At 45.9% G+C, this 25,688-nt stretch overlaps 1 protein-coding gene across 1 annotated transcript in view; it reads right to left on the bottom strand.

Annotated features, from left to right (window-relative positions):
* Positions 1-19,457, bottom strand: part of LOC149450520 (pyrin-like) — an 82,817-nt gene extending 63,360 nt beyond the window's left edge. The window contains exons 1-3 of the mRNA XM_089691858.1: positions 19,329-19,457; positions 4,848-4,915; positions 3,555-3,857 (exon numbers count right to left, since the gene is read on the bottom strand). Coding sequence (XP_089547984.1) covers positions 3,555-3,857; positions 4,848-4,884 — 340 coding nt within the window. The 5' untranslated portion in view covers positions 4,885-4,915; positions 19,329-19,457. The remainder of the gene's footprint in view (positions 1-3,554; positions 3,858-4,847; positions 4,916-19,328) is intronic.
* Between the last annotated feature and the right edge of the window lie 6,231 nt (positions 19,458-25,688).

Below are 25,688 nucleotides of genomic sequence, written 5' to 3'. Positions count from 1 at the left end.
AACGCATTAGCTATGTCTTGTGGGTTTGTTAGAATGGTGCGAGTGTTAGGGTGTTGAATTGTGGAGATTTTAGCTTTAAGTCGTTTCTGTTTAACAATTTTGGCGAGGAGTGAGTTTGCTTTATTTCCTAGTGCGTAAAATTTGGTTTTTGTTTTTTGGAGATTGTTATCATAATTGTGGAGCAGAATGGTTCGTAGTTTATTTCTGTCTAGGGCTAGGGCTGCAGACGTGGAAGGATTTGGTTCTTTTTGTTTATCTCTTCATGTGCGCGGATAGAGGTTAGTAATTGGTCAATTTGTTGGGATCTGTGTCTATTTGTGCGGGAGTTCAATTGTATAAGGATACCTCTCATGTAGGCTTTGTATGTTTGCCAAAGTGTAGTGATAGAGATATCAGGAGTAGAGTTTGTTTCAAAAAAAAGGTTGTGGGCTTCTAGGATATGTTTCAGGTTTTCCGGGTTTCTCAGCAGTGAAGCGTTCAATCTCCATATGGGTGGTATTGCTGAGCGTGGATTGTCATCTAAGGATATACTGATTGGAGCGTGATCTGACCAAGTTATGGTACCGATGATAGATGATCTCACATGTTGTAATGTCCATTTGTCAGTGATGAACTTGTCGATTCTTGAATAAGAAAGATGAGGAGGGGAGTAGTAGGTGTAATCTCTCTCAGTGCCGTGTTGACATCTCCATATATCGTATAAGTCATGTTCATGTAAGAAGTGGTTAAAGCCCGGCTTGGTGGATTTTTTAGTAGAAGACGAATCTAAGAGCGGATTACCCATAATGTTAAAATCGCCTCCGATGATAAGTCTGCCTTGTTTGTGTTGTGATATGAGTTTGTGGAGTTTGCGGAAAAAGGACAGTTGTTTGTTGTTTGGGCCGTATACATTCACTAGCGTGTATATGATATCGTCTATTTGGCACACCAAGATATGATAACGACCATGCGGATCGGCTATGTTTGAGATAGTTCGGAATGTGGTAGAGTCTTTAATGGCAGTGATAACTCCATTTTTCTTTTTAACATCAGTTGCCATAAATACTTGGGAGAATCGGGGTAGCTGTAGTTTGGGAATTTTTCCTGTGGCAAAGTGGGATTCTTGTATAAAGAAGATGTCGGCTTGGGATTTCCGGGTTTCTTTGGAGAGCATCGATCTCTTGAAGGGAGAGTTGAGACCTCGTACATTAAGGGATGTGATTTTAATCATTTAATAGTCTTTTCTTGAGGTGTATATTAAAATGGCGTGTTGTTTGAGAGAATCGTGGCTCAGTGTATGGCCATATGCGAGAAGAAAGGTTTCTGACAATGTTATGTGGAGTAGGTTCAATTGGTGGATTATAATTGGTCTTCCATATATATTCGAGATAAGTAGGTCTTGATTGCAAGTTAAATACTTGGTGGTGCCACATTAGGGGAAGGGAAGGGACACATAGAACAATAGTAAAAAAAGACTTGCGCAAAATGCAAGTAAACCTAGTAGCTTCCTTAGCTACTGAAAAACTGGGGGGTTTGAACGGACTTTGACCATCAGAAGGGTCAAGCCAGATGTAACCTCGTAAAACAATTTTCATCGGTTCTAGGCCGATCGCCAGTAACTCGGTATTGAACTAAAGCCTCTGGGGAAGAACGTGAATATAAGTTTGCCTCAACTTATCTTGATCTGCGTTGTTGATCATGTTGTCTCCATATGTTGGAGGGAAGGTAGCTCAGCTCCCTGCGACTCTATGGGTATGATGTTCCATGCTTTCAGTAGGTCTAGGCCTGCTTCTAGAGATTTGATCGTGAATATTCTGCCTTTGTGGCGCACTGTTAGCTTCGTGGGGAAACCCCATTGGTAAGCTATGTTATGGTTTCTGAGGGCCTTGGTAATGGTTACCATTTTTTTCCTGTTGAGAAGTGTAGCTTTTGATAAGTCAGCATATAATCTAATATTTGTATGCGTTGGTGGGAGTGGCGGTGGATTTCTGGCCGCCGTCATGATTCTCTCTTTGATGTGATAGAAGTGTATACGGGCTAAAACATCTCTTGGAATAGCAGCGGATAGAAATGAAGGTTTGGGCAATCTATGAGCTCGATCGATCGCCAGCTCTAAGTCCGGGATCGTTGGGATGAGGAGCTTGATGTACTGTTGTAGATAAGGTAGTAGTGTCTCATTAGTGACAGATTCAGGTATCCCTCTAAATTTAATGTTGTTGCGGCGCGATCTATCTTCTAGATCGGCTAGTTTTAGGTTGATTTGTTCGATTTCTGAAGTGTGATCTGCGTGAGCATCAATCAAATCATTATGTGCCGTTATGATATCTCCCATATTGGTTTCTATATGCTGTATTCTGCGTTCTTGTTGATTTATAATGCTCGTAATTTGGTTGAGCAACGTGGAAATATTAATATGTAGGGTCTGACGTAGTGATGAGAGCATGTTCCTCATGCAAATCTCTGTCAGCGGTTGGTCTGAAGCAGGGAACGCATCAATTTCAGTAAAGGCTGCGTGTGGTGTTGGAGCAGGGAGATTTAGGGCCTGATATGAGGGGTCAGGGCCATCATCTAACCGTGGCCGAGATTTGGCTGGGCTGCTTGTTGTAGGGGACAGTGGAGGTGACAACTCACCAGGGTCTCCTGGGTACAGTTGCTGTCTCAGTCTGGGATCCGTTTGCTGGGCCCTGTAGTCCTCCTCAGTGCTGCCTCTGACTCCCTGTCTGTCTCCCTATGCGCCGTTGCGGGCGCCATCTTGGATTTTGGGCCCTGCCGCCGGGAAGAAATCAGTCAGCTTCCCGGGTTGCCCCGGGGTTTTCCTCCTGCGGGGCATAGGCGCCGAGGTGCGGGCACCCTTCATGAAGGGCTGTGAAGCGGTTGTGGTCCCCAGGGTCGATGTGTGCCGCTCAGTGCTGGCGGATGGACGGAGCTGCCTTCAAAGCGCTGCCATCCCGGAGCCGGCCGCGCATGCGCCCCCCCAATTTTTTTTTTTAAAGTTTGTACACTTCAGTTGCTGTAACTAAGCCATTTCATGAAATAACTGGCAAAAAGCTCGATCCATTTGTTGATAAGAACTAATATTTTAACTCAAACCAAAAAAAAAAGTATTTTAAGTTCTTAATCAGATGATACAGGCAATTAAAAACATGGGACAAATACGTCCCTTGGTCCTCAAAGGGATATACAATGTTTCTTTCTCTCCATTCAGAAACATAATAAAACACAGAGGCGGGCTGCACAATGACAGATTGCTTTGTTTGCCAATCAGAGGCTATCAGGTGACTGGGAAGTGGGAGTCCTGGGCCCTGATAATTAGTACGATACCCGGGGCTCTTGGTGAGATCCTAGTCTCTGTGCAGCGCTCCCATCACAAAGAGAGGTACACAGATATGGGGCCCCCAGGATAAAGACCCACTTCTGTGAGGCCCTATATGTGTGCACTGTCAGCGGGAAGGGGTTCATCCAGTTGGAAGCTCCTGACTGGTCGCTGGCTTTCCCTGGATGACATTCCTGGTTCTTCCTCACACAGATATTGATCAGGAATTGGTAGGAAATGGTCATTATAGGCGGGAACTCACCTTTCTGGGCTCTCCTCTCCTGGAGGTCATTTGCAGGTCCCATCAGACCGATCAGTGTAAAGACTTTAATGGTGGCATCCAGAGCCCCTTCTTCTCCATATGTGTCTATCAGGATGTTCTTGGTGGAGATGCAGTCGGCAAGTTCTAGTTTTCCTCGGGGGATGGGAAGTTTACCTCCATAGGAGAAATCAGACAATTTGTCCCTAAATTTCCTGAAGTCACATCCTTTCAGATCCTCCAGAGAATAGATGAGAAGATCCCCGGGGGTTTGTCTTTCCTTTTCCAGGACACCAAGAGCCGACCCTGCAGAGAGGACAATCAGCAACCATAAACATTCATCCTGATAAGTCTGTACTGGCAGCTGGTAATGCTATAAAGAGAATATAGAAGAGGAAGGAAATCCCCCAATATGTCTATATGTACATTATCCTATGGAGGGATTGGCTTCCCTGTGATAATGTCACATGACCTCTTCCAGGATGGTGTGTTACCTCTCTGATGGATGAATATTGAACACAAAAACCTAGGGGTCTATTTATAAAAATGAAATCACCTTCATGAATAATTCCCATAATATGTCAAATATGTTTATTTCCTTTCATCATCAGCTCCATCTAGTGGCCATAATGTCATATCTTACTGGTTGAGGTATTTCAAGAAAAATACTGTATTATGGCCAGTAGATGGAGCTGATGATCATAGGAAGTAACCTATTAGACACATTACGGGGATTATTAGTGATGGCTGTGCAAATGACACAAACTCATAATACATATTTTATATATAGACCTCCTAATCTATATGTAGGGATGACCATTTTAAACATCATGTTTATTGATTGATAGTAAACTAAAAAAAAAATTATAAATCCTGTAAAAATATTACCCCCATAAAAGATGTGTGATCAGTGTGAACTAAGAACGATTACCCCCAAATCTCCCAGCAGTATGTGTCATCTACCACAGGGTTGTGTCCTCCTTAGGATTATAGACAAAGGATTTGCCCAACCACTGCACAGCTAACCATACAATCTGGGGTCATCCAGTCATTATGGATCACTGGGACATCTCAGAAGATCATTTCCATTGATGATAAATAAAATCTGAAGACACAGGAATGTGATTGTGGAATTGATGAAAGTTCCTGAACTCTTCTAATGGGAGGACTGACCAGATGTCTACAGGAAATGTCCCGACTACAGAGACAGAAGATGTCCTATCATCTAATTCCAATCTCTGGAGATGTGAGATGGAGGAAACCATTGGAAAGGATTGTCAGGATCAGCAGTCATACCTTGTGAGGAGGAAGATTTGGAGGAAGAGGTCCCCATGACATCAGGAGATGACCGGAGATGACATCACCTGGAAGGAGCACAAACAATCATAAACTCATTTGTGGTGCGATGAACAGAACCAATAAGAAGGATTTTGTTCTCTTATGTGAATCACGATTGGCCACCTGGTTGTCCAATCAGAGAAGATCCGAATTGGATGGAATTCTGTCATTTACAACCCATAACTCTGAAGGTCAATCAGAACCTTCATCCTGGCATTCATCTGATTGGTATATCGGGGTCACACAGGAATTTTACCCTGTTTAGGGCCACAATTTATAGAGACTCGTACTTTTAGGTGTCACCTCCCAAATCTGTGCCATTTATAGCAAAGTGGATTCTTCAGGAAGATCGGTATTTATTGATCAGAAAAACAGGTCAAAACAAAATCAAAATGTTTTGTGGCCACTTTGTCAGGAAAAGGTGTACAATAGACTTTAATGGGTGGGATGTGTGTATACCTGCAGACCAGAGTATACGGTACAGTATACGGATATGTCCCCCACATCTTACACATTTACTTATTTCGAAGGTCTAGATAATATTTATTTTGACAGATGAATGTAAAAATAAAGGTCTGCAAAAAAAAAAAAAACAGCGTGGGGTCCCCCCTACCATCCATACCAAGCCCTTCAGGTTTGGTATATATATTAAGGGGTAAAATGAAAAAAAAAAGTGTGGAGTCCCCCCCCCAAATCCATACCAGACCCTGATCCGAGCATGCAGCCCAGCAGGTCAGGAAAGGGGGGGGGGACGAGCGAGCGCCCCCCCGAACCATACCAGGCCACATGCCTTCAACATGGGGAGTGCTTTGCTCCCCCCCAAAGCACCTTGTCCCCATGTTGATGGGGACAAGGGCCTCTTCCCCACAACCCTGGCCAGTGGTTGTGGGGGTCTGCGGGCGGGGGGCTTATCAGAATCTGGAAGCCCTCTTTAACAAGGGGGCCCCCAGATCCCGGCCAACCCTCCTACGTAAATGAGTATGCGGTACATGGTCCCGCTACTAATTCACAAAAAAAGCAATGATGTCACATGGGGCGGAGTCACTTGGATGATGTCTCCCGCTGGCCCCGCCCCTTACCTATTTAAGAACTGTCTCCCTGTCTTCTGCATAAGGCTGGTAGCCTCTGTCAAGAACGGAGCTTTTTTTTTCTTTTTCGGGTCGCCATGACATCGTGATTGACGTTGGATCTACTTCGGGGGACATTGTTTTATTAAAGGACTTGTCAAAGACCCTGTACTGTGTTTTTTACACTACACTTTTGCTTTTTTGCGAATGAGTAGCACTACCGTGTACTGCATGCTCATTCATGTAGGGGGGGCGGGATCTGGGGGCCCCCTTGTTAAAGGGGGATTCCAGATTCTTATAACCCCACCTGGGAGAGGCCCTTGTCCCCATCAACATGGGGACAAGGTGCTTTGGGGGGAGCCCCCCCTGCCCCAAAGCACTCCCCATGTTAAGGGCATGTGGCCTGGTATGGTTCAGGAGGGGGGGGCACTCACTCATCCCCCTTCCTTTCCTGACCTGCCGGGCTGCATGCTCAGATAAGGGTCTGGTATGGATTTTAGGGGAACCCCACACAGTTTATTCTTTAATTTCGGCGTGGAGTTACCCCTTAATATCCATACCAGACCCGAAGGGCTTGGTATGGATGGGAGGGGGGACCCCACGCAGTTTTTTAAATATTTATTTAATTGACGGAAACTATTTAAAATTCAGCTGTCAGTGGGGAACCCCGCTGACAGCTGAAACATTAATGCAGGCCATAGATGGGTCGAAAACCGGTCGTTTAAAAAAAAAAAATGAAAAATTGGTCGTTCAATAGGCCGACGTTACCACCAACGGTAAAAATAATCGGTCAATTTTTGTCCTGTCTATGGCCTGCATTTTTCTTTTTTTTAATTCTTTTTCTTTTTGTTCTTTTTGTTCTTTTTCTTGCAGGTCACGACTCATGTGCAGATTTTTTTTATCGGTAAAAAGATCGGCTGATTTGATGATAATTGCTGCGAAAATCGGCCGATCAGCAAAATCAGCCGATTTTTTTCCAAATTTCCCGATAAAAAAAATGTGCCAAAATCCTGAAAAACGGCCGAGCAATTAACCCACTAATGGCCCGAAAATCGGCCGATTTTTTCTCAGGCTGAAAAATCGTCCGATTTTAGAACCATCTATGGCCTGCTTTAGATGGGTCTAAAATCAGACGATTTTTTAGGCGAAAAAAAATTGGCAGATTTTTGGGCCATTAGTGGGTTAATTGGTCATCAGTTTTTTGGGATTTTGCCCCTTTTTTTATCAGTAAATTTGGAAAAAGTAATTGCCGCGAAAATTGGCCAATTGGCCAATTTTTTTTCCAAATTTACTGATAAACAAAATTTGCCAAAATCCAGAAAAACGGCCGACCAATTATCCCACTAAGCCCCCCTGCCCCAAAGCACCCCCCCATGTTGAGGGCATGTGGCCTGGCATGGTTCAGGAGGGGGGGCGGTCGCTAGTCCCCCACCTTTCCTGACCTGCCAGGCTGCATGTACGGACAGTGATCTGGTATGGATTTTGGGGGGACCACATGCAGTTTTTTTTCTAATTTCGGCATGGAGTTACCCTTTAATATCCATGCCAGACCCGAAGGGCTTGGTGTGGATGGGAGGGGGACCTCCGAAGGGCTTGGTGTGGATGGGAGGGGGGACCCCATGTTGTTTTTTTATTTTTTATGGTGCTGGTTTTTTGGGACAGACTAAAACATTTAATGTGAAAATGGCTTAATGTATCTTAACGTGTAATAAAATGCCAAAATCTCAATCAATTGACTTGAAACGTTGCACAGCCCAAGTTCTCAACCTCCCAAACATGTCCTAGAAGTTTCATAGATTTCAGCCTTCCACAAAAAAAATGGAGGACGTTAAGCTTGTTTTTTGGGGAGCTTAATTTGGCTTAACATACAAAAAAGAGCTTAGATGTTGACCAATCTCCCCCAAACTTCACACATTAGAAGACTCTATCTGTGACAACATATTCTGAAAATTTCAGATCATTTAGTAAATCACACCAAAAGTTATTCACATTCAGCTATATTTTACAGGGCTAAACATTTAATGTGAACAGCTTAATGTAAAAAGAGCTTAACGCACCATAATGTGCCGAAACCTCAATCAATTGACCTGAAACTTTGCACAGCCCAAGTTCCCAACTTACCAAACATGTCCTAGAAGTGTCATAGATTTCAGCCTTCCACAAAGAAAATGGGGGACATTAGGCTTGTTTTTTGGGGAGCTTAATGTGGCTTAACCACTCGCCCTCCTGAGGATTTACCCCCCTTAATGACCACGCCTCTTTTTGCTACTTGGCGCTGCACTAATTCATCTGATAATTGCGCGGTCATGCAATGCTGCACCCAAACTAAATTTACGTCCTTTTTTTCACACAAATAGAGCTTTCTTTTGGTGGTATTTTAATAATAATAAAAACAAAAAAATTTAAAAAAAAAACAATATTTTCTACTTTCAGCTATAAAAAATATATCGTAAACTCAAATTTCGTCCTAAATTTAGGCCAAAATGTATTCTGCTACATGTTTTTGGTAAAAAAAAATCCCAGTAAGTGTATATTTATTGCTTTTTGTGAAAGTTATAGCGTCTACAAACTATGGAATAGATAATTTGAAATTTACACAGCTTTTACTTTCTGACTGTCTATCACATCTCTTGAGGTGCTAAAATACCAGGACAGTACAAACACCCCCAAATACCAGGACAGTACAAGCACCCCCAAATACCAGGACAGTACAAGCACCCCCAAATGACCCCTTTTTGGAAAGTAGACACCCTAAGCTATCTTCTGAGAGACATATTGGCCCTGATTTACTAAGACTTGAGTCTACCAGCAGACTCTGACCATTCAGGCAGACTCAGTTAAATCAATGAAGACCTGTCAGTCTTCTGAGCGGCGTCTAGCAATCTCATTGACGAACGTCTGCTTTGCTATTAGTAAATGTGGAATCGTGTCTGGCACATTTTTAGGTGCAATACCGGATATGTCCGCTAGGTGTTGCACAAGCGCTGGCTTTGTACCCTTGGCGGTTTCTTGTTAGCATAAGAGAATACTTAGAATGTAACATAATTAGTACACCTAGATTATAATTTTTTTTTTTTTTTTTGCTGTTTCTCCAAAATGATCAGACAACTAATGCATTTACTAATGAATGTCATACATTCTGTATTCAAATGTTAAACATTTTCACACTTATAGCTCAAATAATTTGGAATGTCTAGTTCTAATTTCCCAATATAATTCTATATCTTCCTTCTCTGTAATCATGTAACTATTCTATGTTACAGTCATGGTGCAGCGCTATAAATGCATGTGATCAATAATGAACGCATGGGAAATCCAAAAAGTGCAAATAATTGCAATAATGATGTAAAATGGTAAATGGTGCTAAAATAAGTTGATAGAATCATTCCTGAATAATGGAATGTCCTTGGTGTGAGAGTACCAACTCAGAGAGTGCCTATGAATGACACGTGTGGTCTCTCCGTGACGGACAACTCAGGGAGTGCCTATGAATGGCACGTGTGGTCTCTCCGTGACGGACAACTCAGAGAGTGCCTATGAATGGCACGTGTGGTCTCTCCGTGACGGACAACTCAGAGAGTGCCTATGAATGACACGTGTGGTCTCTCCGTGACGGACAGTAGTGCATGAACTCATGAAAGGTAATCCACCCTTGGGACTGGTCTACACTCACCAGAACAAAAGTATTAATGCGCATGGGTTATACACATCACACATCTGGGGGTGCAGCGGTATGCTGGCAGCTATGGGATAGTCACCCAGCTCCATCCATCCATCCATCCATCAGGGTGGGTGCCCAAATGGTCCTGGAGAGGAATTAGCTCAGCCACAGGAGCCAGAAAGGTGCTTAATAGTGTAGTACACTGTCACAGGGGTGGATGACCTTTCACGAGTTCATGCACTACTGTCCGTGGTTATATTGATCTTGTGTAATACCATTTTAGTAGTCTATATCATTTGACCAGCGCTCGCTCTATCATTTTCAAACAATGTAACTATTCTACATTGTATCGCAAACTGTGTCTCCCACAGTGGTTTAGTGGTTAGAGCTCAGAATTTACAGCACTTGGGTCATGGGTTCTAATCCCAGTCATGGCTGCATCCCAGTTTGCATGCACCCTGTATGGATGTATTTCTGCCAACACTCAGAAGACATGCTGTTCATTGATGTCACATTGGGTGGGGTTTCTCAGATGATGTCCCAGGCTGGCCCCACCCCTTACCTGTTTAGGAAACTGTCAGCCTGTCTCTCCACTGAGGCTAACTAGCTGAATGCAGGAGACAGTCTGACAGTTCTTATATAGGTAAGTGGTGGGGACAGCTGGGGACAGCAAGCATGTAACATGGGGCGGGGTCACTTGGATGCTGGCCCCGCCCCTAACCTATTTAAGAACTGTCAGCTAGCCTTTTTTTCAGACGTCTGGAAGCCTCCGACGGGACCAGAACTTTTTTTTTCTTTTTTCGGGTCGGCGCTGCCGCCATGATTGATGTTGGATCAACTTCGGAGGATATTGTTTTAATAAAGGACTTGTCAAAGACCCTGTACTGTGTTTTTTTTACATCACACTTTGTTTTTTTGTGAATGAGTCGCGGGACCATGTACCACAGACTCATTCACGTAGGGGTGGGCGAGATCTGGGGGCCCCCTTGTTAACAACCACCGGCCAGGGTTGTGGGGAAAAGGCCCTTATCCCCATCGACATGGGGACAAGGTGCTTTGAGGGCATGTGGCCTGGTATGGTTAAGGAGGGGGGGCTGCTCGCTCGTCCCCCCCCCCTTTCCTGACCTGCCGGGCTGCATGCTCGGATAAGGGTCTGGTATGGATATTGAGGGGGTCCCCATACTGTTTTGTTTTTTTTTTTAATTGGTGTGGAGTTCCCCCTTAATATCCATACCAGACCTGAAGGGCTTGGTAAGGATGAGAGGGGGGACCCACGCTGTTTTGTTTTTTTTTTTTGTCGACCTTTATTTTTACATTCAGTTGTCAAAATAAATATTATCCAGACCTTCGAAATAAGTAAAATCATCACAGAAATAATTATAAAGGATAAGAAACAAAAATAGAATCACTAGAACTAAGGAAATCCAATGAGAATACATAAAGATCTGCCGAGTGCTGGTTGTCACACACAGGAGACGCCACCGAGTGCCGGCTGTCAGAGGACTCCACACACAGGAGACGCCACCGAGTGCCGGCTGTCAGAGGACTCCACACACAGGAGACGCCACCGAGTGCCGGCCATCAGAGGAATCCACACACAGGAGACGCCACCGAGTGCCGGCTGTCAGAGGACTCCACACACAGGAGACGCCACCGAGTGCCGGCTGTCAGAGGACTCCACACACAGGAGACGTCACCGAGTGCCGGCTGTCAGAGGACTCCACACACAGGAGACGTGATCGAGTGCCGGCTGTCAGAGGACTCCACACACAGGAGACGCCACCGAGTGCCGGCTGTCAGAGGACTCCACACACAGGAGACGCCACCGAGTGCCGGCTGTCAGAGGACTCCACACACAGGAGGTGCCACCGAGTGCCGGCTGTCAGAGGACTCCACACACAGGAGACGTGACCGAGTGCCGGCTGTCAGAGGAATCCACACACAGGAGACGTGACCGAGTGCCGGCTGTCAGAGGACTCCACACACAGGAGTTGCCACCAAGTGCCGGCTGTCAGAGGACTCCACACACAGGAGACGCCACCGAGTGCTGGCTGTCAGAGGAATCCACACACAGGAGACGTGACCAAGTGCCGGCTGTCAGAGGAATCCACACACAGGAGACGCCACCGAGTGCTGGCTGTTAGAGGACTCCACACACACGAGACGCCACCGAGTGCTGGCTGTCAGAGGACTCCACACACAGGAGACGTGACCGAGTGCCGGCTGTCAGAGGAATCCACACACAGGAGACGTGACCGAGTGCCGGCTGTCAGAGGACTCCACACACAGGAGTTGCCACCAAGTGCCGGCTGTCAGAGGACTCCACACACAGGAGACGCCACCGAGTGCTGGCTGTCAGAGGAATCCACACACAGGAGACGTGACCAAGTGCCGGCTGTCAGAGGAATCCACACACAGGAGACGCCACCGAGTGCCGGCTGTCAGAGGACTCCACACACAGGAGACGCCACCGAGTGCTGGCTGTCAGAGGACTCCACACACAGGAGACGCCACCGAGTGCTGGCTGTCAGAGGACTCCACACACAGGAGACGTGACCGAGTGCCGGCTGTCAGAGGAATCCACACACAGGAGACGTGACCGAGTGCCGGCTGTCAGAGGACTCCACACACAGGAGTTGCCACCAAGTGCCGGCTGTCAGAGGACTCCACACACAGGAGACGCCACCGAGTGCCGGCTGTCAGAGGAATCCACACACAGGAGACGTGACCAAGTGCCGGCTGTCAGAGGACTCCACACACAGGAGTTGCCACCGAGTGCCGGCTGTCAGAGGACTCCACACACAGGAGACGCCACCAAGTGCCGGCTGTCAGAGGACTCCACACACAGGAGACGCCACCGAGTGCCGGCTGTCAGAGGACTTCACACTGAGATTTACTATTGAGCAGTGGCTAAAAAGCAAGCGCCCACAGAGGACGTCTAACATGTGTTCTGCACATGTGCATTTATATCGGACAAATACGCTGCAAAAGCGTCTAGTTCTTCACTGTGTCGACTTGCTTTAAAAAAATATTTTTTATACATTTTAAAATTTTTTTGAAATGTCAGATATTGTTTAAAGTGAAGTCCTGATATTTGGGAAAGCAAATTTCAAAGTGAACGTCTCTGCAGTGATTTTTCGTGGTGTTAGACGTGCCTCTTAGCAAGTCTGCTTTTTGAGTCTGATTCCTGGACTGTGTCTGGTTAGTAAATTCCATTTGGCGTCTACTTGTTGATGCTTTTGTTAGTAAATCTCTTTGCAGTGTAAAAGTAGACGTTTGCCCACAGAAATGGCACAATAGTAAATCAGGGCCTATGTGTCACCTCACATGCGATCATACTTTGAAGTTTAAGGCAGAGTCCACTCCGGGTTTTCAGGGCCACAATGGCAGAGGGGGTTCCGGACCGTATTTTGTGCTCCACTGATGACCACCAACAGGTGGTATAAATAAGGCAGGACTGGAGCAAGGAGCGGCTCGTGGCCCGGGACTGAGAGAGCCATTCCTGAGGGAGCTGTGTGTTATACCAACAAGAAAAGGTCTGCGCATTGTTTTGCTTTTGGGTCACAGGGAGAAGCCCTTCACATGTGAGAGAGGAGAAGTTCTGTGTTTAGTGTCTGGATGATGAGGGTTTATTTCGCTGTTTTGTTTGTTTTGATATTTTTGCAAACCTTTTAATACTGACAACCAGTCAGATTTTGAAGAAAGCCTGCTGTGCGGTCTACCTTTTTTTCCAGGGAAGGTGATCCCCCCACCTGAGCTAACCCCATATATATATATATATACACATATACATACATGCATTTCTACATACACTAAAAGTGAAAGTGAATAAAAAATTATATATACATGAATGCCTCATTTGCAAATATAAATGAATAAAAATAATCGTAGTAATAATAATGTCAACAATTATAAAAATAGAGGTAAAAATAATGTTAATAAAGATGATAAAAGTGAAGATCATAAGACTAGTGGATTGTAGATGATTGGCAGTTCAAAATATCAAGTGTGACTGTAGACTATATATTGACCATAGAAAATATGCAGCGCTCATATGCTAAATAATAACATAATCATATAAATTAAACAGAAAACATTAAAATATTAAACTTGTGACTTCTGTGGTGCATCCACGGTTGAAAAACCAGAAGAAAGTTTGTGACTCTTGTGGTAAAGAACTGAGAATAGCTTGCACTAACCAGATGTCTGAGCACATGGAGCATGGAGTAATTAAGACCTACTCCTGGACTCTGAGAAGGAAGCCACTGAAGAGGATGATGTCATCTTATCTCTCGCCACTAGATGTCATGTTCCCAGGACAGCAGGACAGAGATCCCAGAAGTGTACATCAGCCAATGGAGGGATTTATCCACCACATCAGTCAGCAACCAGGAAAAATTGAGCACCTTCAAAAAACCCGGGCTCCCTCCATAATAAGAGCCACAGGCCAGAAGCTCTGATAGTGTAGTAGGTATTTATTCAGTAGTTTCAAATATATAAAAAACGAACTTACAAACTCAGAATGCAGGAACCATAAAAGCAGCTATCTCATAAGAGTCCAGACAGTTGGGGGGCACCTCTCTGACGCGTTTCGTGCGACACACACATTTTCAAAGGGGGTGCATTGTAAAAAAAAGATTGTTCTTAAAGTCTGCAGTGCGCATGTGCAGTACGCACCGATGACATCATTGCGGTAAAGCCGCGCATGCGCAGTACGCAAAAGCGGTGGCCATTTTCTTGAAGTACACTACAGCTAGACAAATCGATCCAGAGCACCATGCTAAAGGGCTCAGCAGGGGATATTGTGCCAGTACACATTGGAAATGGCCTTAAAATAGAAAAATATCTATATAACATGAAGTAACATTCTTAGAATCAATGAGAATGAGAGAATGATGACTATGAAATGTAACATACGTAGCAACATGTCTAAATTATTAGACTGGGTACATTGCCAGAAAATATACGTTCAGGGAGGTATTGCACCATAAAAGTATATATAAAAACGCATGTGAAATCAAAGGCTCATCCACTTTAAAAACAATTGTTTTTTTTTACAATGCACCCCCTTTGAAAACGTGTGTGTCACACAAAACGCGTCAGGAAGGTGCCCCCCAACTGTCTGGACTCTTATGAGATAGCTGCTTTTATGGTTCCTGCATTCTGAGTTTGTAAGTTCGTTTTTTATATATTTGAAACTACTGAATAAATACCCACTACACTATCAGAGCTTCTGGCCTGTGGCTCTCTTATTATGGAGGGAGCCCGGGTTTTTTGAAGGTGCTCGGTTTTTCCTGGTTGCTGACTGATGTGGTGGATAAATCCCTCCATTGGCTGATGTACACTTCTGGGATCTCTGTCCTGCTGTCCTGGGAACATGACATCTAGTGGCGAGAGATCAGATGACATCATCCTTTCCAGTGGCTTCCTTTCAGAGTACCAGGAGTAGGTCTTAATTACTCCATGCTCCATGTGCTGAGACATCTGGTTAGTGCAAACTATTCTCAGTTCTTTACCACAAGAGTCACAAACTTTCTTCTGGTTTTTCAACCGTGGATGCACCACAGAAGTCACAAGTTTAATATTTTAATGTTTTCTGTTTAATTTATATGATTATGTTATTATTTAGCATATGAGCGCTGCATATTTTCTATGGTCAATTTACTATCCGACGTTCTCGAGGTTTACTTCCTATGCTAGCTGCTTGACTCATTGATTTATTCATTTATTTTCTCTTTTAAATTACTAGACACCTAGCGCTGTTGCACTTTATTCTGTAGACTATATATATATTTTTTTTAAAATGATATCATAAAATTAAAAATCAATATATAGAGGAAAAAAAAGCCACTGCAGAAAATGTTTTAAAAGTAAAAATAGTGAAAGGTTGTAAAATATTTTTATAGCAATTACCATTCTCCTAGTGATTATGAAAGTGGGAGAGAGAAGAGAGAAAAAAAAATTATATATATCTATATAAAATAAATAAAAAATTAATTGATAGCAAAAAAAAAAGGGAAAAATAGGGACAGTAAAAACCATGACATGAACAGTGTCTATGGGTAAATGAATGACCCTTCAGAGGCCATGGTCTGGGGAATTGATAAGATGTATGTATATGGTATGGGTACCTGTGATGCAGATGTGTAGTGGATGGATGATGGGAGTCTTGCTGGTGATACCTGAGTGGGATGGTGTGGGAGTGTGCTTTATACCTATGGGGAAATGGCCGCTGGAACGCACACCAGCATTGTCCTGCGCTCCAAAGCCAAGTGGGAGGAACATGGGGAAGTTCCCACTCATAGGAAGGGAGGAGCCGCCGCTGGAACGCACACAGCGCCCCCCCCTGCGTTCCACTGGCCGAAACTGGAAGTACGCTCCGGATGACGTCACATCCGGTATCCCTGGAACAAAACACCAACACATGGGTGACTGCAAGGCTCCTCCCAGGGGGGGAGGAGGGACTGAAGTCAGCACAGCCATGTGAAGGATAGCTGGAGGGGATGAATGTGGTGTAGTGGTAATAATGGCACGGATGGCCTCTGGAACAAGGGGACTGAACTGAAGAGTGATGTGGAGGCAGAAGAGGAGTGTGACAGAACGGGGGAGGGGAGAAGGGAAAGAGGAGACAGAAATATGATGAATGTTCTACAATGGGAATAAACCTATGAAAGTGTCAGACTTGGGGGGTGGGGGAAAGGAGGGGGAAGGGAACAAAGAAGACAGATATGTTAATGATGAATACTGAACATATAATGATGAACATGCCAGAACTGAGGGGGGGGGGGGGGAGGGAAAGGGAAGACAAGAGATGTGGTGAGTGATGTATGCTGGGAATAAATGTAACAAAAATGGGGGAGAGGTGGAAGAGGGGGGGGGGAAGGGAAGACATGAATGTGATGAATAATTAATGCTAGTAAGTGGAAGAAAAAAAATGTTTGTGAAATATATATGTAAAAAAAAAACTCAAACACTCTGTAGAGCCTTAGTAAGGCTTGAGTAAAAAAAAACAAAAAAACACCCCGATGAGGGTGTATATTAAGAGTATATGATATACTGGTGTAATTATATTGGTATAATTACTCACAGGGAGTGTGTGTGTATGTATGTATGTATGTATATATATATATGTATGTATGTATGTATGTATGTATGTATGTATGTATGTATATATATATATGTGTATGTATGTATGTATATATATATATGTGTATGTATGTATATATATATATGTGTATGTATGTATGTATGTATATATATGTGTATGTATGTATGTATGTATGTATGTATGTGTGTATATATATATATATATATATATATATATATGTGTATGTGTGTGTGTGTGTGTGTGTGTGTATATATATATATATATATATATATATATATATATATATATATATATATATATATATATATATATATATATATAAATCCGGGTTACAAGTGTGGTGTCAACAAGTGTGGCTGTTGCAAGTACATCGTCATTATGAAAATGCTTTTTAGATACACGCTTCATCTGTGAGTATGTTTTTATCTTTTATACCTTTCAATAAACCTTGGATAATGCACTCGGTGTGTGCGCCTCCTGTTTATTCTCTATCTAGGAGTGGAAGAGGACTCCAGTGACAACCTGTGAAGCTCTGGTGACCTCCATGCCCAAGAGGGTGAAGGCAGTGCTGGAAAATAATGGCGGCCACACAAAATATAGACACTTTGGGCCCAATTTGGACCTTGTCACTTAGGGGAGTAGTCACTTTTTTTGCCGGCGGTTTAGACATTAATGGCGGAGTGTTGCGTTATTTTGAGGGGGCAGCAAATTTCCATGTTATACAATCTGTACACTGACTACGTCACATTGTAGCAAAGTGTCATTTCCTCAGTGTTGTCACATGGAAAGAGAGAATCAAATATTTACACAAATGTGAGGGAGGGGTGGGACTCACTTCTGGGAGATACTGTGTATAGCAGGGGTGGCTAACCTGTGGCTCTCCAGCTGTTGTGGAACTACATTTCCCATGAGGAATTGCAAAGATGGGAAGTTACTGACTTGCAGAGGCATGATGGAACTTGTAGTCCTGCAGCAGCTGGAGAGCCGCAGGTTGGCCACCCCTGGATAGGAATGGAAGTGCTTATCACTCCCATAGATTGCACCACTTATACGGCTGACGCTATACTCTTATGTGACCACAAGATGGCAGCACCAATAGCCGTCTATTAGATGGAGGGTAGAAACATCTCAGATAGTAACAATTATTATTACATGTCCTTATATATCGCCGTCTATATATATATATATTGTACATTCACACCAGTCCCTAATAAATATATATATATATATACAGTATATCTGCATATGCATTTATATATTTTAGATACTTATGAAATAAGCTAGTAAATAAAAGTAATACAAATATATGCATATATAAATAAAATAGTAAAAAGTGATTTATAAAATAATCAATCAAATCGAAATGCTATCTCTACCCCCTAATGTGTGACTACACAAGTGGGCTGATTGAGTTGTGGTGTCTATAAGGGTTACATTATGCTACATGAATCCCTCCCATTGTACCTAATCATCTGAAAGGAAACAATTAATATCAATTTCAATGTTCAGTCCGGTTGGGGCCAAAGTGCCAAGCTCGTAAATCCATCCTGATTTGCTGTGGCTCAGGACTCGCACTTTATTACTCCCTCTCCAATGGTTTTTGTACCTTTCAATCCCCCAGAATTGTAATTGGGAAGGATCCTTACTGTGACATAAAGCCAAGTGTTTTCAGACCCCGTGTTGTTTATACCCCTTTATGATATTGTATGTGTTCTTTTATCCTTTTCCAGAGAGGTCTCTTTGTTCTGCCTACATATTGTTATGAAGATGGGCATTGAAGTGCATCTACTGCGCATTCTGTTCTGCAGGAAATAAACTTCCTGATGTTATACTGTTTATAGTTGTTGTTGGTATGAACGTGTCTTTTCTTTACATTACACTTTGTTTCGGTGCAAAACACCTTCTACAGGGAAACATCCTTTACCTTCAAAAATGATTCTGTATGCTCTGGTGGATCCACTATGTTTTTCAGTATTTTATCTCTTAGACCCCGGTCACACTGGGTGCAATCTGGCATACGAATACATGCCATATGACTTCCAAATCACATGCCAAGTCGCACCCTATTGTCCGCAATTACAGCGGTCATATCATTGCGGTTCTGACCATCGGAGTCGCACCAATTCCTAAGGTTCTGCATGCACTACTTTTGGTGCAATTTGCATAGACATCTGTGTCAGATATCTTGCAAATCTCACCTCAAATCAGCATGACATCCGACTTGTGTGACTTCACGATAAGTCAGGATCGGTGTGACCGGGGTGTCATTGTTGGTACTCTTGGTAAGTAAATTTAAAAAAATTGTGTTTGAAAAACTGCTGTGCAAATACCATGTGACGTAAATTGCAACGATCACTATTTCCTTCTCTTTGAGTCTTTGCTAAAAAAATATATATAACATTTGGGGTCATAAGTCATTTTCCAGCAAAAATACAGATTTAAAATCTCCCAGAAAATGGTGGTGGTTGTTATAGTCATTCCGGACCACATCATGAATCCAGCACTGTAATGGTCCGGACGGGGATACATCCTCCGATAATTCTATACACGCAGCTGAGTGCTGGATATAGAGCGGGATAACAATCAGCTGTCAGCAGACTTACCTAGATGGTCATGTCGGGGTTAATGGAGTTGGCCGGTCTGTGTCGCCGATCATTGGTGCTGCAGCAGTCGCTGTAATCCCCGCAGTGCTCAGGGTAAAGGATCCTTCTCCTGGATGAACCGCGGAAGAATGTTCATGAAAAACAGAAGAAGGAAACTTTTATTCTCTACAAGTTATGCTTTTTTTTTCGTCTACATCATGACTCCGCCCCCTTTACAATGACACAAGTAGAGTTGTAAACCCATCGCAACTTTTTCAAGAGAAAAAACATTTCCAGTCAAGGCACATTTTTTTACTGACAACCTGAAATATGACTGAAACGCCTATTAGAAATGAAGACAATTGATATTTAACCCCTTCACGCCGGCCGCACACAAATGTGCGGCCTTCCCGGTGTCTGGGCCTAGACGCCGAGCGGCCGCACATTTGCGTTCATGTAGCAAAATACATATGTGCTGAGAGCGTGCGCCCTGTGCGCTCCCAGCACACATGTTAGGTAGTCACGGAAAGGTCCTGGTCCGCTCTTTCAATCGGGACCTTTCCCGCTCATGTGACCGGCTGTGACATCACGGTGGCCACATGACACCAAGCCACGCCCCGTCCTGCCCACCTCCCGGCGCAGGAACGCCTCTTCGCGCCGGGACAATCCGGCGTGAAGGGGTTAAAGGATAAATTCACCTTTGCAGAAAAAATAATAAATGCCGATAGTTTTGCTGCAGGAGCCTGGAAAGCATTGCACCCGCAATCATCACGGGTCCAATGTGGGCTCCTGCAGACGTGTCCTCTGCCTTCCTGCCCTTACCTCTGTACAGGCTTTTCATTTATGTAGCACTACCCCCTCGGGGGTTGCTGTTGAATTTGGGTTCCTTTATAGTCCTGCACTGCCAGTCCTTTACCATTTTCACACATTGTTCATCCTCAGGAAAGAATTCAGGCTTTGAGCATTGGTTTTGGTTGTTTTATTTAGGGGATTAACTTGGATTGGGTATAGGGGTGTACAGGATGACCAAGGGTAACCAGAATCTTATCCTGAGCAGGGATCTGGATCCTCTTCCCTCAATAGGTGCACAGTCACTAGTAGGGGGCTAATCTGGTTCCCCACCAGAGTTCTCCTTCCCCTATCTGCTCAGGGGGGTGTAGGTGTCCTCTCTCAGGTTCCCCTCATGCACAGCTTGTGGATGGCTGCAGTTACCAGGCTTGATAGCTGGACGGCTCTTTCCTGCCACACAGGGGATCCTCTCCCAGGGAACCAGTGACTCCTGAGTTCTCCTCCTATCCACTTCCAGGCTCGCAGGCAGTCCCCATCCCAACAGGCCTCCTGGCAGCCCTTCCCCACCAGCCTCACATCTCTCCACTCTACTCCACTCCACAACCTTCTCTCATCTCCTCACCTGACCGAGCAGGCTCCACCACCTTCTTTCTTCTCCTCACCTGACCGAGCAGACTCCAACACCTCCTCTCCTCTCCTCACCTGACTGAGCAGGCTCCACCTCCTTCTCTCCTCTCCTCACCTGACCGAGCAGGCTCCACCACCTTCTCTCCTCTCCTCACCTGACCGAGCAGGCTCCACCACCTTTACTCCTCACCTGACCGAGCAGACTCCAACACCTCCTCTCCTCACCTGAACGAGCAGGCTCCACCACCTCCTCTCCTCACCTGACCGAGCAGGCTCCACCACCTTCTCTCCTCACCTGACCGAGCAGGCTCCACCACCTTTACTCCTCACCTGACCGAGCAGACTCCAACACCTCCTCTCCTCACCTGAACGAGCAGGCTCCACCACCTCCTCTCCTCACCTGACCGAGCAGGATCCACCACCTTCTCTCCTCTCCTCACCTAACTGAGCAGGCTCCACCACCTTGTCTCCTCACCTGACCGAGCAGGCTCCACCACCTTCTCTCCTCACCTGACCGAGCAGGCTCCACCACCTTCTCTCCTCTCCTCTCCTTACCTGACTGAGCAGACCCCAGCATCTTTTAAGGAGTCCAGACCCCTTCCAACCGCCTGTTGGAGATTGGCTGGGGTCCCTAAAAGAGTGCAGCCAACCACTCCTCAAAACCCACCCACTGTCCCCAAGGCCCTCCTATGAAAGGCCTGAGCAGGGGGAGATTCCACAGAGGGTGGCCTGCAGAGTCTCTCAGCCCTGACCCAAATGTAACCTCTTTGGCTATTACACCTGAGCTGCTGACAGCTCCTGGCTAACCTTTAGGGATCTGACGCCCCCTAGTGTAACTAGGAGGGTGTTACATGTGAAAGCTGGAGGTCATGTCAGTGAACTACAAGATCGCTCATTAGAGCCCCAACATAGCCCATTGAAACGTTGTCTGTCTGCTGCGGTGGATGATGGTTCTTGTAGTTTATCCATTCACAGGAACTCATGAATAAATAACGTAGCTGTGTGGGCGGAGCCCCGCACATCTACGCCATTTTCAACAAGTGATAGTAGGTGCGGGGAGAAGAACTCCCACCCACTGTCACAGGGAGGGGGGATCAGGGGAGCCGGAAGATGTTCCATATTCCAAAGATGAACTTAGCAATTAAAGGATAAGTTCATCTTGTGAACCTTGTGAGCAACATTAAGATGATGGAAGACCCGGGGAACCTCGGAAAAGGACAGAAACATAGGATCTGCTGCACGCATAGCACACCGCGACAAACAATAGGCGTGACCAGTGGGAGGGTCCTAAAGGGGGATTGGCCAGAACCTTTGCCTGCAGCACACATATACCACAGTCCTTGTACCCACAAATGTCCAATTACTGAGCTACAACTGACAGTTCCACAGACACAAATACAACTCAGGACAAAGGAACTGGGACAAAACTGCTGAGCCAATGAACACCTCGGTCAGGTCTGTGTCCAGCATGATGCACATATCGCATGGTCAGGGGTAACCAACAAAACAACATATGGAGTGCAGCAGTCAGGATGAGCACCGCATTCATATCAGAGCCCTCCCTTACATCAAAGTCCCCAGCTTTACCCCTACAAATCAGAGTCCCCCCTTACATCAAGTTCCCAGCATTCCCCCTACAAATCAGAGTCCCCCCTTACATCAAGTTCCCAGCATTCCCACTATAAATCAGAGCCCTCCCTAACATCCTTGTACCTAGCATTCCCCCTACAAATCAGAGTCCCCCCCTTACATCTGTGTCCACAGAGTGCCAACTTACATCAGAGCACCCGGAGTCCCACCTTATATTAGAGCTCTCTTACATCCTCCAGCGTGTCCCTTTACATCATTGTCACCAAAGTGCCCCTACATCCTCCAGAGTCCCCCCTTACATCCTCCAGAGTCCCCCTTTATATCCTCTAGAGAGGCCCTTACTACCTTCAGAATGCACCCTTAACACCTCCAGAGTGCCCCCCTTAGTAGTACTAAGGGGGCACATTGAAGGATTTAAGGGGGCACTCTGGAAGTATTAACTTAGTACCTCCATAGTATCCCCTTAGATCCTTCAGGTGCCCCCTTACATCCTCCAAAGTGCCCCTTACATCTTTCTCCAGAGTGCTTCTTTAGTACCTTCAGATTTTCCCCTTACATCTTCCTCTGGAGTGCCCCCTTAGTACCGTCAGAGTGCCCCCTTAAATCTTCCTCCAGAGAGCCTCCTTAGTACCTCCAGAGTGCCTCCTTACAGCTTCCTCCAGAGTGCACACTTAGTACTATTATATTAAGGGGCACAATGGAGGATGTAACGGGGCATCATTGAAGATGTAAATGGACATCACTGAGGATGTAAAGGGGCACCCTGGAGGATGCAAAGGGGCTCCCTGGAGGATGTAAAGGGAACCCTGGAGGATGCAAAGGGACTCCCTGGAGGATGTAAAGGTTCATCATTGAGGATGTAAAGGGGCACCCTGGAGGATGTAAAGGCGCATCATGGAAGATGTAAAGGGGCACCCTGGAGGTTGTAAAGGGGCTCCCTGGAGGATGTAGAGGGACACCCTGGAGGCATTAAAGGGGCATCATGGAGGATGTAAAAGGGCACCCTGGAGGATATAAGTGGGAACCCTAGAGGAAGGGAGTACTCTAGAGGCAGTAAAGGGGCACCCTGGACATACTAATGGGGCACGCTGGGGCAATAAGATATTACCTTCAGAGTGCCCCCTGTAGAGAGCCCTGAGGAGTGATGGCCATTGATCTCTGACATGCAGAACTTCCTGTTCCTGCCATGTCAATGTTAGGAGTGGAGCACACCGCCCACCTCATGGCCACCCTATTCCAGTCCTGCTTGCCCTCTCCCTGCTACAGCCCCAACATTTGCCCGGGCCAGCCTGTGGTGTATGTTCCCATGTTAAAGCTACCTGTGGATTATTGCGGCTCCTTGCCGGTGTCACCTCATGCAGCACGTGTCTTCAGTCTTTGTGGTGAAGTACAGGGAGGAGGGGGCATTAGCAGCAGTCAGGGAACTGACATCGGGCTGGGCCCCTTTCCTGCAATCTGATCTTGGGCCCCCCTAAAGTGACAGAAAACCAGGGCCTGGTCGCATCGGCGACGGTTGAGACCCTGGTAGACCCACTACTGACACACATCGTGTCTTTTCAAAATGAAATGTTTCCATTACGTTTGCTTTTCTGCACACAAAAGGTATGACTTTGTCTGAGCCAACCCTAAAGAAGAACTCCAACCACTCGATCCCCGGGCCAAAGCTGACATTTCTCTCACACATGGAACAAGCAGCATTTTTTTACCTAGAAAATAACTTTAACCCCCAAATATTATACATTTTTTTAAGCAAAGGCCCTAGAGAAAAAAAGGTTGTTTTTGATTTTTTTTATGTCACACAGTTTATCAATGTCACGGTGTGCAGGCTGCCCATCTCTCTTCTCCTCTCCCCACTGCAGCGTCCCCCTCCTCTCCCCCCTCTCATCCTATCAGGGCCCTTTGATGCGGGCTGTCAAGGATGAGAGGTGTGACTTTCGTCACTCCCCCATCTCCTATCTCTCCCTATCCTGAGCAGCTGGAGGAAGAGTGAGGCGGTCCCCTTCTGAGAAGCCTGCACTTCCCCGACCACTCGGCCAGGAAAGGGGCGGGCAACTCACTGGGGTGTCCGGGCCGTGGCAGTCACTCTGATGCTGCACGGCCCCAACGAGTGCAGCGCGGGCACAGGGGTTTCCCACGCTTGCACTCGTCAAATGACAAAGGCAGTGCTCCTGAGAGTGCGGCCTGAGTCAAGGGGGTGTGCCTCGTTGCCCAGCAACGCGGCACTGGGCCAGACATTGCCGGGGCAACCTGGAAGCATCCTGGATGGCCTTAAAGAGGCCAGCGTGGGACCCGGTCGTCTGTCTTCTGTTTCTGCCGCTGCTGGACTCGCAAGCCTCTGAGGGGTCCGGGTGGGACCGGGCCTCCGCAGCCATCTCCGCTGAGCATTCTGCAGGAGACCCCCCCCTCAATGGTCAGGACTATTATCCACTGTCCCTCTGCTAATACTTTGGGGCCCGGATTACCTGCTGTGCTGTGTGATAGAACTGGTTTGCCGTGGGCCCCACAATACCCTGCCTAATACTCTGGGGCCTGAATTACCCACTGAGCTGTGTGCTGGAACTGCTTTTCTGTGGGCCCCACGATACTCTGCCCAATACTCAGGGGCCCAGATTACCCGCTGTGCTGTGTGCTAGAACTGCTTTGCTGTGGGCCCCACGATACTCTGCCTAATACTCTGGGGCCCGGATTATCCACTCTGCTGTGTGCTGAGGAGGTTCGCCCCCCCCCGTGTTGTCACCTGCTGTAAGCCAGAACACCCCTGCCAGAACTGTGAGTGTCCTCAAGCCACCTATCGTGGGTGTCCCTAGAAGCCATGAACTGCCCCTATTGTGTGCCTAGACTACCCTTGTCATGAACTGCCCCATTGTGTGGTCAGACTACCATTGTCATGAACTGCCCCTATTGTGTGCTCAGACTACCCTTGTCATGAACTGCCCCTATTGTGTGCTCAGACTACCCTTGTCATGAACTGCCCCTATTGTGTGCTCAGACTACCCTTGTCATGAACTGTCCCTATTGTGCGCTCAGACTACCCTTGTCATGAACTGCCCCATTGTGTGCTCAGACTACCATTGTCATGAACTGCCCCTATTGTGCTCTCAGACCACCCTTGTCATGAACTGCCCCTATTGTGTGCTCAGACTACCCTTGTCATGAACTGCCCCATTGTGTGGTCAGACTACCCTTGTCATGAACTGCCCCTATTGTGCGCTCAGACTACCCTTGTCATGAACTGCCCCTATTGTGCGCTCAGACTACCCTTGTCATGAACTGTCCCCATTGTGCGCTCAGACTACCCTTGTCATGAACTGCCCCTATTGTGTGCTCAGGCCACCCTTGTCATGAACTGCCCCTATTGTGTGCTCAGACTACCCT

This window comes from Staurois parvus, unplaced genomic scaffold (genome assembly GCF_062004578.1).
Source record: "Staurois parvus isolate SC_StPar_1 unplaced genomic scaffold, SC_StPar_1.0 ptg000573l, whole genome shotgun sequence".
NCBI lineage: Eukaryota > Metazoa > Chordata > Amphibia > Anura > Ranidae > Staurois > Staurois parvus.
This window is presented reverse-complemented; position numbering and strand designations above follow the sequence as displayed.